Genomic DNA, 14,912 nt, shown 5'->3' on the forward strand with positions numbered 1-14,912 from the left:
CTCTCCCCATGGTCCCACGCTAACCCTGTACTCTTGTTTCTTGATGTCACTCTCCCCATGGTCCCACGCTAACCCTGTACTCTTGTTTCTTGACTTCCCTCTCCCCATGGTCGAGCCCAGGGTTGATGGGAGGAGAGCCTTGTTGAGGTCTTCATCAACCCCCGTACAGACACTGCCTCTCTGACTCAAGTGCCCACACCTTACCTCCTGTTGTCTCATCCTCAGGTGTACCTAGAACTCCCTCCGAGTGCTTCCATGGTGCAAACTCAAGAGGACTTCAACCTGCTTAAGTCCAGCAACATGAGGAGGCACGAAGTCCTTAAGGAGATCCTGATGACCCTTGGCCTAAGCTGTGATGTTCGACAAGTTCCCGCCTTAACTCCGCTCTACTTGCTGCTGGCAGCAGAGGTGAGTGCGGGCTCCGCCTTCGGGTGGCCTCACCTCAAAGTGCGACTCCTTCCCTTCAGTCTTCTGTCATGACCATCCTCACCCTTGATCTCTGTGTTGACTTTGGGTTTGGAAAGCACAATAATAGTATGCCAGTATCTTTACTATTATTCGTTCATATGTGTAGTGTGTGTGTGTGTGTGTAACTGGAGCGCTGTCTTATAGGCCAGAATCACGTAGATACTTCTTCATGCCTGTGGTTCTGTATCTGTGGATGCAGCCAATTGTAGACTAGATATTCGGAAAACGCAAAGATCCTGCACTGGGCAGGGAGGTGGCTCAGGGTGTGAAGGGCAAGGGTGAGGACCTGAGTGTGAATCCCCAGGAGGCTATGTGAACCCGGATGCTGTAGTGTGCTCCTGTGTGTGATGTGAGGCCAAGATGGGAAGTTCTGGGAGCTCCCAGGCCAGCCAGCCGGGCCTGCATGGTGTAAGCGGAAGAGACCCTGTCTCTAACCAGGTCGAAGGGGAAGAGTGAAGGACAGCACCCGTTGCCCTCTGACTTCCGTATGTGTGCCATGCTGCATACTCAGCTTTACTTGTTTGAACACACACACGTACACACAGCCGCACATACACATCACATACATACAGGCACACAGCTAAAGCCAATGCTGCCTCTGCTTTTCCTGTTATTGCCTGACCAATACATGGTGTGGTGTGGCAACTGTTCTCAGCGCTGGCAATGTGCTAGGTGTTTCAAGTCTTCAGAGGCTGTGCACAGGCCGTGTGCACATGCTGTGCTCTGGATGGCTGAGACTCTGGCTCTTGGTGTCTGTGGGCGGGAGTGCAGGAACCAGGCTCCCTGTGCCTGCTGAAGGGTAACCAACCCTTTTGGAATCTGAAGTCATCTGGGATCAACCCAGCTGTTTTGATCAGGGGGTTTTCTCAGAAAGTCTTTGCGTGGGAAACATCACAGCTTCTGTTTTCTGTGTTCCAATGTTGGCTATCTTGTGGCAAGGAGGCTTTGGATTTTGTGTTTGTCATTCATGTCTAAAAGTAAAATGGAAATGCTGAAAATGGGTTTGGGAGTCTGCCTCACGCCTGCACTCCCTGCTGTTCTGTGAGGGATCCTGGGTTTGGGCAGGCTGCCAGGTTCTCCAGGTGTGTGTTCCTGCTAATCCCTTCATGGGACATGCTGTCAATTTCTCATTCATTGTGACACATGATTCTGTGGAGCTTTCTGTTGTCACCGGTAACAGGCCAGTCTGTGGGGTTAGTGATGTCAACATAGCAAAACTACGGCGGTCAGGGGATGCCACACACCGAACCCACCTGTCTCACTTGAAAAGGGCAAATCCACCCTTCACGCCTGCACTGTGAGAAAGGGCGGTGCTAGCTTTCTGGTTGGCCTCTGTCCCAGGGCAAGCTTAGTCTGTGGAGGAGAGCCGGGCTGTGCATGTGTAACTAACTGCTCCGTGCCGACTTACCGGGTAGATGTAGACCCCGGGTGATCATGTGAGGGCTGGAGGAGAAAATATTTGGGAGAGTTGTGTGAGCGTCATACTTTGATGCAATGGTTGTAATAATGTAACGATTATTGGGTTGTTCAGAGATCAAATGGGCTAAAAAATAGATGTGCTGAACAAGTTCCTGGTACCCAGTCTAAGAACACTGACGGTGATGCATTGACTAAAAAGTTGATACCAACACACGATGATTTTTTTCTCATTTAAAAAAAACTTTCTTTTATTACATTTTTATTACTCATTTTTTAGCTTGTTTATTTGTTTACTTAAAACAAGCTTTTATTTATTTATTTGTTTATTTTTGGTTTTTTGAGACAGGGTTTCTTTGTGTAACAACAGTCCTGGCTGTCCTGGAAACTAGATCTTGTAGACCAGGCTGGCCTTGAACTCATGGAGATCTGCCTGCCTCTGCCTCGCAAGTGCTGGGATTAAAGGCGTGTACCACCACAGCCCAGCTGAGACAAGTTTTCACTAGCCCACACTGGCTTGGAACACACTCTGCAGCAGAGGCCACCCTTAAACTTGCCATGATCCCCCTGCCTCAGCAGCCTGAGTGTTAGGATTACAGATATCTGCCACCAAGTCAAGCACTACATTTTGCTCTGTTTCTGAATTAGTCATGTTACACTGTATCTGTCGTGTGTCCCTAGGGTTAGTCATGTTACACTGTTTCTGACGTGGGTCCCTAGGCGTTAGTCATACGTTACACTGTATCTGACGTGTGTTCCTAGGTGTTAGTCATACGTTACACTGTTTCTGACATGTGTCCCTAGGCGTTAGTCATATGTTACACTGTATCTGACGTGTGTCCCTAGGTGTTAGTCATATGCTACACTGTATCTGACATGTATCCCTAGGTGTTAGTCATATGTTTCACTGTATCTGACGTGTGTTCCTAGGCGTTAGTCATATGTTACACTGTTTCTGATGTGCGTCCTACCTGTTAGTCATACATTAGTCATATGTTACACTGTTTCTGACGTGTGTCCCTAGGCGTTAGTCATACGCTACACTGTTTCTGACGTGTGTCCCTAGGCACTGCCCGGCTGGCAAACTTTTTTTTTAACAGACTTATTTATTTATTTGTCTGTCTGTCTGTCTGTCTGTCTATGTATATGTATATGAGTGTTCTGTCTGCATGTATACCTTTGTGCCAGAAGAGGGCATCAGACCCCACTCTAGATGGTTGGGAATCAACATGTAGTTGCTGGGAATTGAACTCAGGACCTCTGGAGAGCAGCCAATGCTTTTAACCACTGAGCCATCTCTCCAGCCTGGACAATCTTGATATATAAGCACTAGGTGGTTTGGAATTGGCACCCCCAGCCCGCATAAAAGCCTGGGCAGGAATAGCAGTCTGTCTGTGATTGGAGCCTGTGGGGGCGTGGAGACAGGACCCTCCTTGGGTGGGCAAATTGACAGCCAGACTAGCCAAATCGTCCAGCTCTGGGCTCAGCCAGAGGCCCTGCCTTGGAAATGAAAGTGGTGAGCAAATGAGGAGGACTCTGATGTCAGCCTCTCGCCTCTACATGCATGCACACGTGCATGTTCTCTCACATACTCAAACATGCATATGATGTAGTGTGTGCGTGTGCGCGCGCGCGTGCGTGCTTGCGCGCGCACACACACACACACACACACACACACACACAGACTTTGACTCTTAAAAATGTCCGTGGCAGCCAGTGGTAGTGGGGGGTGGAAATGTTTCACTATTAATTGACTGGAGAAATATTAATTTACCCACTCCAAAGCCATGGGGATAAAATTCTTGAAAAAGGCAAAAGCGAATGTTTGCTCTGCATATGGCGTATAAGACCTCTCCCCACTGAGGACCTGACTGCATAGAACCCTGGAAAGAACAGTCCAGAAACACTTGCTTCTCATTCGGAGTCCCCGGTCCGGTCCTCCTGACTACATAAACCCTGGAAAGAACAGTCCAGAAACGCTTCTCATCCGGAGTCCCCGGTCCTGTCCTCCCGACCAACTTGGTGTCGGCTCTGTGGGCCGCTTCTGCCTCCCAGCTGCTTGATTCTGACAGAGTTCTGTTTTATGCCGGGAATTGCAGGGAGTGAACACACATGTGCGATTGTGGGGTGTCTGCATTGCTTGATGTTTCTCAGCACCCTGGAGCACCCTGAATGAGCCACAGAAGTTGAGGTCAAATCTAGTATTGATCAAGTATTATGTTTTCTTAGATCAAAATTTCTCCAAACAATTATAAGGAAAATACATTTGAAAATAGAATTAGACACTTTCTGGGGCAGGCAGAAGATTTCTCTACCTCACCTCGGTGCTGAGGCTCAGACATCTTAAAACCTCCCGTCCCTGTGCAGTTGGCTCGACACATAGACCAGAGGGCTAGGGATGGGGTTGAGTTTCGTTCTCCTTCCTGCCTCTCTGCCTAGTGCGTCTCACCGACCCCTTGGATTGAGCCACATGAAGAGGATCTTGGCGGTTTCCTTCTTTTGGACCTGCCATCTGCCTTATAGGTCAGAGTTTGTGCAGTTCCCCTTTCCTGCTTCCTGTAAAGCACTCTGCTCTTGGGAATCCTCGCTCCCACCACATGGTGGCGCTGCTGAGCCAGGCTGCCTCTGCTGCGGCCCCTCTGACTGTAAAGTTCAGAAATTTCATCTATTTTCTATCATATCACATTGTGCAAGTTTGATGGTTTTTTTTATTTTATTGTGGCACTTTCTCTTGGGTCTGTGGGGATTACTTCAGCAGCACAGTCCATTCAACATTTATTCAGAACTGGTCCTGCTCCAGTACAGCACGTGAAAGAACAAAATAAATAGAGAAACTATCTACATACCTTCACTGCGAAGCAGCTGTGTTTACTCAGTTTGGAGCTCTGACGCTCGCTGCTCTTGACGGCAAGAAGCATGGAAGATTTATGACACCCCCCCCCATGTCTCTATGTCACTGTGAGAGACAGAGATGTCTAGAGAACAGCGGACCTTGGTGTTCATGAGGGGTGTGCTCTGACTCCCCTAAAACCCACCTCAGGGACCTGTGATGTGAAGAGAAAGGAAGCCCGGCTCGGCCGAGAGGCAGGCTCCAGTGGCCACGCCAGCCTTCCTCTCTGTCCTTACATTTGCTCTGTTTGCCGAGGAAGGGCTTCTGCAGAGCCCTCGCCTGAGTCCAATATGTGGAAACCACGGACACTGTATGCCACATACCCGTGTCCACAGAAACGAGATTGAAAGAACTACGGTGCATGGACATGTGCACATGTACACACGTGTACACTTATATGAACACATACACATATACAAACGTGTACACATGCACACACACATACACACATATATAGACACATACATACATATTCTGGCAGCAGGCTTCAGGGAATTTTAATAATGCTTTAATGTTTTCTTTCTAGTTTTCAAATTGCCTCTGCTGTTACTTTTATGATGAGCCAAACAAGTTACTAAAAACTAAAGAAAATAATAAGGTAGTGTGTGTCGTCAGCCTTTGGAAGTGTCCTACGTGAACCTAAAACTGAGTGTTTAGGTCTTGTGTAGACACACTTGGATAAATTTTGACCCTCTCTTTATTTAGAGTAGTGGATCTCAACCTCTAGAGGCTCTCGACCTCTAAATGATTAATCCCTTAATTATTAATCCCTTAATTATTTGTGACCCCCTTGGAGGTTGAAGGACCCTTTCACAGGGGTCACCTAAGACCATCAGAAAACACAGATTTCATATTACAATTCATAACAGTAACAAAATTACAGTTATGAAGTAGCAACGAAAGTAATTTACGGTTGGGGTCACCACACCCCTGGGAACTGTCACGGCATTAGGAAGGTTGAGAACCCCCAATTAGAGGGCTTAGGATTGGGGTGTGGGTGCCTCAGGCGCTTTCACCCGTGGGAGTGGAAGGGAGTGGAAGGCATTGCTGGGGCTGGTACCCTGCTCCTGCTGGGGCTGGTACCCTGCTCCTGCTGGGGCTGGTACCCTGCTCCTGCTGGGGCTGGTACCCTGCTCCTGCTGGGGCGGTTCAGAACCCTCTGGGCTGTTTCTCCATGAATAAAGTCATACAGGGGGCCAGCGAAGGGCCAGACAGACGGGCTGCATGGCTGATGTAGGGTATATTATGGGATAGCATTACGTGATGGCCTCCGTGTGAGCCTCCCATCCAGCAGAGGACAGGGAGTTGGCAGGAATGCAGTGTCACCATGGGAGAGTAAAATCTCTCTGTCTAGAGAAGGGACCCATTTCTGTGAAGTGTAGGAAAAGGTGGATATTTAATTTATATTAAAATGTAATTTCGTACAAAACAAAACAAACAGTAACAACAACAACAACAAAAAAAAACCCAAACCAAACCCACGGTTCTTTCCCAGAAATAAGCCAAGCTATCTTATTTCCATTTCGCCCAGTGCCTGAGGAATAGTAACAAGGAAGAGGGATACCACAGTCTCCAGGGCTCTTGTGGAATGAGTAGGGCCAGCCAGGATTCCGAGCCAGCCCCCCACCTCCCACCCTGCACAGTCACCTGCCAGTGTGCCATAGTGATGTTCCCTGGGTGGCCAGGAGCTGCAGAAGAGGATAAATGCCCTCACCCCTAGCAAGGGACGCTGCCATGGCTCTGAGAAACCCAAGCCGTTTGCAGATCTGCCCCAGTCCAGCTTCCTGCTCAGATCTAGGGAGCATGTATGCGCGCACATGTGCGCGCACGCGTGCGCACACACACACACACACACACAAACACACACACACACATACCACCAAAATGAAGAATCTTGGGATCTTTTAGGTGTGCGTTGGGGCTGGGAGGTGGTGATGGTGATGTCTAGGCGACCAGGAAAATAGACTCTGGCTAGACTCTTGGCAGGACTCCTTTGAGGGGGTGTCTGGTTACTCTGCCCTTGGGATCAAGATGTAACCATAACAAGAAGTGACAACTGAGTTTGTTGTTAAAGTGACTGGGCAAAGTCACGGCGGTGTATGTATGATGTCAATAGCGTGGCCGTTGTGGCACGCACAGTACACGCTTACAGACAAGAGTGGGTTATAGTATTTCATTTTGATTCAGCCTGAAATTATGTACCGAGAAAGTTTATTTCTGTCCTCAGAATCCAGCTATCGTTGGCAATTAGCTGTTGTTGGTAAGAACAGTTTTTATATTTGTAGATGTATCAGCTCCTAGCATGGCCCTTCTGCCCAGGGAGTCCTTGCAAACTCAGTTCTGATCGTCCACATTCAGGGTGTTCAGCCTGGTGTTTTCATCATAGCTATCGTGAAGTGGAAGTTTCTTTTCTGATCCGTTGCTTCATGAGCGAACATAGACTAAGTCATTCCACATGGTGCTCCCTCCCCCACTGTGCTCCTCGCCCAGCTAGTGAGGGCCAGCCAGTGCTGCGGCGGTTTGGGAGAATGATACTTTCTTATCTTTATGGCATGCTTTTTGGTTAATTGAGACTTTTTTTTTGTTTTTGTTTTGGAGTGGGTGGCATCTCTTTTTAGTTTAAATTTTTATTCGTTTTACCAGCCTCAGTAATTGAGTCTTCTTACATGCTTCTGATCGCGTCAAGATTTCCCATTCGGCGGGATGAAGTGTGCGCGCCCGTGTGTGTCTGTGTGTGTGTGTGTGCACACACGCGCGCATGTGCGTCCACTAACCTGGGTGGCACGCGGGGAGGCCGGAGACTGACAGCGACGTCTTTCTTCAGTCACTTCTCTACGTAACAGTAACGTTGTTGCTGTTGTTATTAGTGACAGGGTCTCTCTCTGAACCTGGTGATCGTTGGTGTACAAAAGTGTGCCACTGTAGCGATCACATTTCAGCTATAGCTCACTGACAGGATCCATCTCCCAGTGTTAGAGTTACTGGCTCACCGCTGCACCCAGCCTTCATGTGGGTGCTGGGGTTCAAACCGGCCTCGTGCCGTACAGCGCTGTACCCACCAAGCCGTCTCCTTGGCCGTACACTCGGTGTTTGGAGCTTACTGTGCCGAGTGTCGTTGCTCTTTAGATTCTGATTCTCCATTAAAAAACAGCAACAGTGGCAAAAACCTCCGCCTGCCATTATTTCAGCGAACTTTAGACCTGGAACCGTCCCCTATTGCCTTAGTAGTTCTGGATCTTTCATACGAGACAAACCAAGCATTACTCTAAAATGCAAAGAACTACTTCCTTGGAGACGCAAACTGGAGAGAGAGAGAGCAAGCCGGGTCCCCAGGTGCACCGAATGGCTTCTGATGTGTGCGCCTGCTGAGGTCTTGTGGCGGCTCGGCTACTTCACAGAACACACGGCCCAGAGCAGCTGGCAGATTAAAGCCAACGTTTAAAAGCTTTTACAGCTACGAATGTTTTCCAGGGTCTTTCATATGCCTCTTTCTCTCCTTTCTTCTTCTCCCGGCACCAACACTGGAAATTTTTCTTTTTTTCTCTCTGTTCACGATGACTGACTTCCCGTTATCGAATTCAATACGCACATAAAGGTGGTATGATTCCTTTGACACTGAAATGCAGGAGGCACAATTCATGGGGTGTTGTCCTCAGCCTCTTTCTGCAGCTTGTTTTTGTGAGGAGCCTTTTAGCTACTGGGTGACCTGTCTTTGTATAGAGTCTTGTTCTTACAAGCATCTTCCGAAGCTGCCTGCGGGGTCCAGGTGGGGGAGAAAACGCACACATGGGGAGATGGAGGCGCGCACGCGGCTCCCGTGCCTCTCCGGCCTTACTGACTTCTGCTGGGATTTTGGTTTTTCTCTGAGCCGTGTTTCTTGCCGTGGGATCTGGAGGGGGTGGTGGGGCCTCCCCGCCGCTCTGCAGTGGCTTGCTCAGGGTTGCACCGTGGCTAGGAAGGGTGGCTCTGCTTCCTTAGACTATTTATATCCACCATTTATGCAGTCACAGGTCTGTGGATGGGAAGCAGGCTCATTTGGAATAAAAAATCCTCCAAGAAAAAATGCTCTCCGCCTCCTGCACCGGCTCCCTAATAGTTGCCATGTGTGAGCGGGTATGGATTAAGGCCTTACCTCCTGGGAAGCTGACTGAAGCTGTCTCTGGTGAATTTGTCTCTCAGGTCCAACAAATACATCCCCGGGAACCAGGCCACTGGTGCTAGGTTAGGGGTACTATCAGAGGGCCCTGTGGTCAGGTGCAGAGGAGAGACCTGGATGTGCTGTGGCCGGTAGTGGGCACCTGTGGTAAACAGCAAGGCCTCCAAACCTGCTTCTCCTGGCTCGGCTCTGAGGCATTCCATGTCAGTGCAGGAATGTAAGGGTCTGGGGCCTGATAGCCGCTTGACAAATGTGTGCACTAGTGCGGGGGTGGGGTGAGGTGGACTGGGGCATGTGCTCTTTCTGTTCATGCTAGTAATTTAGGGACGTTGCTCCGAGAGCGGGGCTAAGTGTCCCGGACGGACATGGATGGCATTGTAGCTATTTCAGAGTGGTCAGGCCAGCCCTGGAGCTGTGCCTGGGTGGTGGTCTGGTCTCCATTGCTCTCGTTAGAGCAGAGAGGGTCAGGGTGCTGCGGTGTGTTCTCTGGGTACCTCTCTCTGGCCTCGTCGGGAAGCAGGGAACTCGCCAAGGTGAGGCTGTGCCTGTCCCCCGGGCACTCACGCGTTTCTGCACAGACCTTCGGTTTCTCAGTCCTGCTGCTGGGACCAGCGTGTGCTGGGCACCCAGTGCTGTGGGATGGTTGCTGGCACCACCCTCCAGGCTCCTGCTGGCCGACACCTTTCTAGAAAGTTTCTTCAAAGTAGTTTTCTTCCTTAAAAGGTTTCCAGGCTTTCGTTTAGTAACGTAATCAGAGGAAGAAGCGTTGGAACTTCCATCCTAGACCTTAGATACACTTCAGGACACTGTAAAGGGATACAGTTTGAATGTGTCAAGGAAGACCAGCTCAGCGAGGGCTGATCTCGAGATCGTGGGAGGCGGTATCCCGCATGAGACGGCTCTAGAGTTTAAACCCCGTTTCCTCACCCAGGAACATGGCTTTAATAAGTGAAAACAATCCAGCCCTTAGAAGATTTGTCTTAATTGGTGTGTTAGTGGTGTTTAATTTCTTATGCCAGCCATATTTTAAACGTACGTCTCCTTTAGCTAAAACCATAGGAAAATAAGATCGCTGAAGTTGAGGCTGCCCCGTGAGGCAGTGTTTTCCCCCTTGACCCCAACGGTGAGACAATCAGGTTAGAATATCCGAGGCTCTCTGCCACAAAGGGAAGCCACACATCTCCCGTGACACACGGGATTCGCAGCGTAAGGGCTGTTGTTTATTTATCGGTCTCTCTTGCACACGTGTTTGCCAGGGTAGAGGGAGGAAAAGCTGTAGGACAGGGCCGTAGCATTTCTGAGGCTGACATTTGAATTCTAGACGTGGGTGAAGATGGACGTACTGCCTGTCAGGACAGGCGAGGGCTGCTCTGAGTGTCGGCATTGCACACCCAACTTTAAGATGCGAGATCAGCTTGCCTCCCACGTTCAAATGAGAGCTTAGAGAATTAAAATTAAGAGGTATAATAATTAAAAAGAAGAACTTGAGGAGATTTTCTTTTCTGTGTCTCAGAATGATGCTTATCAGAGAGAGATGAAGTGAGAGCCTCGTCTTCTTGGTTCTTTACAAATAAAAAAATTAACTAGTAAATCAAACATGTTTGGACATACATGTATATCATGTAATGTTTAAATTGACTACCTATTCCTGTTTTTAATTTTTTCAAATAAACAAATACAACTTTTAAAAGAAGCATCAAACAGTGGTTTCATATTTTAAAAATGGTGGTTAACTTTTGGAGCGGGCGTGGGGCATATTTAATCTCGCTGCCTAAAGCTGCCCAGATGAGTTCACCAGAGTGTTCTGTTGGCAACCTTGGTAGACTGGCCGAGCCATGTTTGTTTTTCCTGCAGCCTTTTAGTCTAGAAAACATCTAAAAGTCACAAGTCTGTAATTGTGAAGATTCTTCTCTTTGGATATTTTCCTTCTGTGGTGTTGGGATGGGTATGGCTTTATAGATGGTCCTTGCCGAGATTTCACAGATGACTGTGTAACAGACAGCCACTGAAACCGCCGAAACCTTATTTCTGTTAGGAATGATGGGAGGCGAGATGGCCTCTGTGTCCTTTCTGGTACCTTGAGGTGTTTATGTTGGAATTGGCAAAGCAGTTAGACTAAAAGTCACATGTGTGTACACATGTGCGTGAACTTACATGTGTGTCTGTGTTGCTGGGGACCCAACTCAGCTTTATAATCGCTAAGCAGGCATCCTGCTACTGAGTAACACTCCCAGGCCTAAAAACAAACAAAATAAACAAACAAACAAAACGAAAGCTTCTGAATCAATTTCCTTGAGTGCATCCCTTGCTAAAACTCTGATTATTGCCACTTTCATTTTTATACTAGGACAAATCCTGAGTAGAGACCAATCCATCGTTAATTTAAGCTTTCTCAAGTTAATTTACCTATACTGTAAGAATTATCAGTATGGTCCGTACTAGTCTCATATTTACAAACAAAGTTATGTTTTCACAGTCTGTATATATGTGGTCTGTTACTCATGGCACTGGGTGTTCTTACTGCATGTTTCCTGGTTCCATAGTGCAGGGAAGCCCTGTGGTGGTGCTCTCTGGTGCAAGTTCATGTTCACCTTAAAATAATTGTGTGCGGTGTGTGTGCGCATGCAGGTGTGTATACAGGTATGCGTGCGGGGGTGTGTGAGGTTTGCGTATGGGTGTGTGTGTGTGCGTGCATGCACAGATGTGCGTGTGGGTGTGTGTGCGGGTGTGCATACTGGTGTGTGTGCAAGTGTATAAGTTGGTGTTTACTGGTAGCAATCTGCCCCAGAGCCTCCTCCATGCTGGGCACGTGCTCTGTTTTAGAGCAACACTTTCAGATCTTGCTGATCTGATTCTGCGTCTGGTTTTGGCCGACTGGGGGACGTGGAATATCTGTTCTGCTTTTCCAGTGCTCGGCAGAGACTCAAAGCTGTGCCTCAGACATTGCTCAGAGCTTGTGCGGGCGCCTGGCAGCACCGTAGTACACATCCCTCCGTCCTTGTGGGGAGCTCATGTATTTATTTTCCTAGGTCAATACTTTCTTATAGTCAAGAAAATGTTTTTTCTTCTCTCTGAGTAACTGCTGAGCTATGCACATACGCAAAAGAAACCGTCTCAGAAGGTTTCCAGTAAGCAGAAGTGACCGAAGAGCACAGTGGACCCCGCAGGCTCGCGCCCTCCACAGCTGTGTGTCTGCAGCCAGCTTGATTTCATCGGCTCCCACCCACGCCTTCTGTGGTGCGATTTCAGACCTAATCCCAGATATTGTTTGGCTCTCCTTGTGCATATTTCAGGATACATTTCTAAAAAGATAACAGCTCTGTGTGAAAACGGAGCTGTGTGGCCGCTGTGACATCAGAGCTGAACCCTTCTTTCCAGTTGTCTCCCAAGCTTCTGTCCAGACACACTTAAAAGCGTGCCCACGCCTTGTGCATCCGCTGCCGAGCCTGAGCCTCCTGAGAGACAAAGGAGGGAAGGGAGCAACTGAGAGAAGCCATTCACGCTGGGGTTGGTGGAGGGTGTGGGAAGCTGATGTCCGAGGGATCATTGCCTGTCTTCGAAGGCCCTTGGCAGGCAGCTGTGATGTCTAGCCCTGACAACACGGGACAACAGGCAGGTTGACGTGCTCGGGCCGGCAGGTTGACGTACGCGGGCTTGTCCCCGCTCTAGGCTGTTCAGAAAGAACGAGTGTGAGCTTCTTGCCTCAGTTTTCCCCGTGCCGAGTCCCAGTTTCCTCAGCAAGGACGGTATTGAATTAATCTGTGTGCTTTCGGTTTCAGGTTGACTGTTAGCCTTTGACCCAGCCACTCTCTTACAATAAACAGTTTGTTGATGAGAGCAGCTGCCCAGCCGATTGTTTCCAGATTGTTCTCTCGTGGCTGTGGACAGAGCGTGCTGTAGGAAGAAGAGAAGCCGGGGGTCTCTACTTTTTAGGCTTCCTGCCTTGGGAGCTGTCAGCGTCTGGTCATTCTCTATCTCAGAATGTCGTGACGCCAGAGATGAGGCCTCGTGGTGCCCAATGTGCTTTTGTCCTCCATTAGCTGCGTCTTCTAGAAGTTTCTGCCTTGAGGAACAATTCATTATGCTGCAATAAAATTTCCCCGAATTCAGAGCACAGAAGTTGGGAGACTGTGCGGTAGTATGCAGAGAAATGGAATAAGTGAGTCTCCTCTGCACCTGGCTTCCGCCCTTTAAATACGATCCTTGGGGCTGGAGAGATGGCTCAGTGGGTGAAGTGTGTAAACATGAGGCTGCTTACCAACCACCCACATAAAGAGCCAGACAGTGCTGGGTGCACATGTGCGGTGCTGGGGTTGGAGACCAGAGCCTTGCACATGCTGGGTGCACACGTGTGGTGCTGGGGATGGAGACCAGAGCCTTGCACATGCTGGGTGCACACGTGCGGTGCTGGGGATGGAGACCAGAGCCTCGCACATGCTGGGTGCACACGTGCGGTGCTGGGGATGGAGACCAGAGCCTTGCACATGCTGGGTGCACACGTGCAGTGCTGGGGTTGGAGACCAGAGCCTTGTTCACGCTAGGTCTTTCTACTTTAGAAATATAGGACCTTAAATGTTCTTATTTTTAAACACAGGAGTGATCACTTAATGTGGCTCAGAGCCTCGTCTCAGTTTGAATTTTTCCTGCCTCCCTGGTCACCCCCAGTTGTTACCTGGAAGGGCCTTCAAAGCTTTCAGCGCAAGAGCCAACAGTCTTTACTAAGTCGGCCACCAGGGGCCGCTGTCAGAAAAGTGAGACTGAGCTCTCCTCCCCGGAGACGGGCAAATTTTTCTACAGCCTGGAATTTTGTTAAGCTACCAACCCTGGTTTCAAAACTCGGGTCTCACTAAGCGGCCTGCAGTCACCAGGCACGCTCCAGCCACAGCCCTGTCAGCCAGCCATTACGTAGAATCTGGACAGGGTTCAAATCCCAAGATCAAGCCTTGTGTGCTTCTTGTTCCGTGCCAGTGAGCTGTAATTAATCCCCCAATCCCTCAGACCTGAGAGCTTCATGGAACGCACCAGGACTTGTGCGTCCTGCCTGTCTTTGAACTGTTGCAGGTCCAGACTCTGGAGGGACGGCTCCATGGTTGTGGAATTCTGCGTCTCGCAATCTTGCAGTGGCATTGGTTTTAGCAGCTCTGCACTGACATAGATAGCAAGGGGCTGGGGTAAGGGACACCTTCAGATCCAGCTTAAATGCAAAATGCCTGAATGCATTTTGTTGTGTTGTGATTTGGTGGATGGGAAGGTGTTTTCCAGCCATGGTCTCATTCTGTACACTAGGCTGCCTTTAACAGCAGAAATTCCCTGCCTCAACATTCTTAATGGTATTGTTGTGTGGGCCACTCTTTGCTCCTCCCCCCATCTTTGGCAATTCCAGGATTAACAGTAGAACAAAAGCATCAGGCTAGTGACAGAAGTGGCCTTTGAGACTGCTTCTAGAACCAGTGTCTGTACCACTTACTTCTAGGTTTGTCAGAGTGACAGTAGCTTCTACTTGGCACTGGGTGTACTGTGTCTCTCTAAGTTCCAGACCAGCCGAGTCTACATCATAGGTTCCAGGATACCCAGGGCTACATAGAGAAACCCTGTCCTCAAATCCCACCAACCAACCAAACAAGCAAACAAAAACCACAGATAACAACAACAACCTAATGATAATAAACATAGAGGCCTAGCACAACCTGTGTTTCACAAGACTTTATAGTTGGTTGGTGGCAGGCCAGTTGGCCTGACCCCACGTTCAGTGTCCCCTGCTCTGTGGGAAATGTTCCAGAGAAGTCCACGTCAGGTGGCAGAAGACAGGCACCTGAAAAATGGTGGAACCGACTATATTCCAAGACTCGGGGTGCAGAGGACGTGTCTTAGCTTGCGGCGGAGAGCAGAAGTCAGGTGTTGGTCACAATTTCTTTTCTCATTTTTACAAAAAGATTTGTTGTTTATTTATCTATTATGTACACAGTGTTCTGCCTACATGTA

At 48.9% G+C, this 14,912-nt stretch overlaps 1 protein-coding gene across 4 annotated transcripts in view; it reads left to right on the forward strand.

The window, feature by feature from the left end:
* Positions 1-14,912, forward strand: part of Hlcs (holocarboxylase synthetase) — a 190,166-nt gene that overhangs the window by 46,720 nt on the left and 128,534 nt on the right. For all 4 annotated transcript variants that reach the window (XM_013352499.2, XM_026786502.1, XM_026786511.1 and 1 more), the window contains one exon: positions 226-408. In XM_013352499.2, coding sequence (XP_013207953.2) covers positions 226-408 — 183 coding nt within the window. The remainder of the gene's footprint in view (positions 1-225; positions 409-14,912) is intronic.

The sequence above is a fragment of the Microtus ochrogaster genome, chromosome 2 (assembly GCF_000317375.1).
Source record: "Microtus ochrogaster isolate Prairie Vole_2 chromosome 2, MicOch1.0, whole genome shotgun sequence".
NCBI classification, from domain to species: Eukaryota; Metazoa; Chordata; class Mammalia; order Rodentia; family Cricetidae; genus Microtus; species Microtus ochrogaster.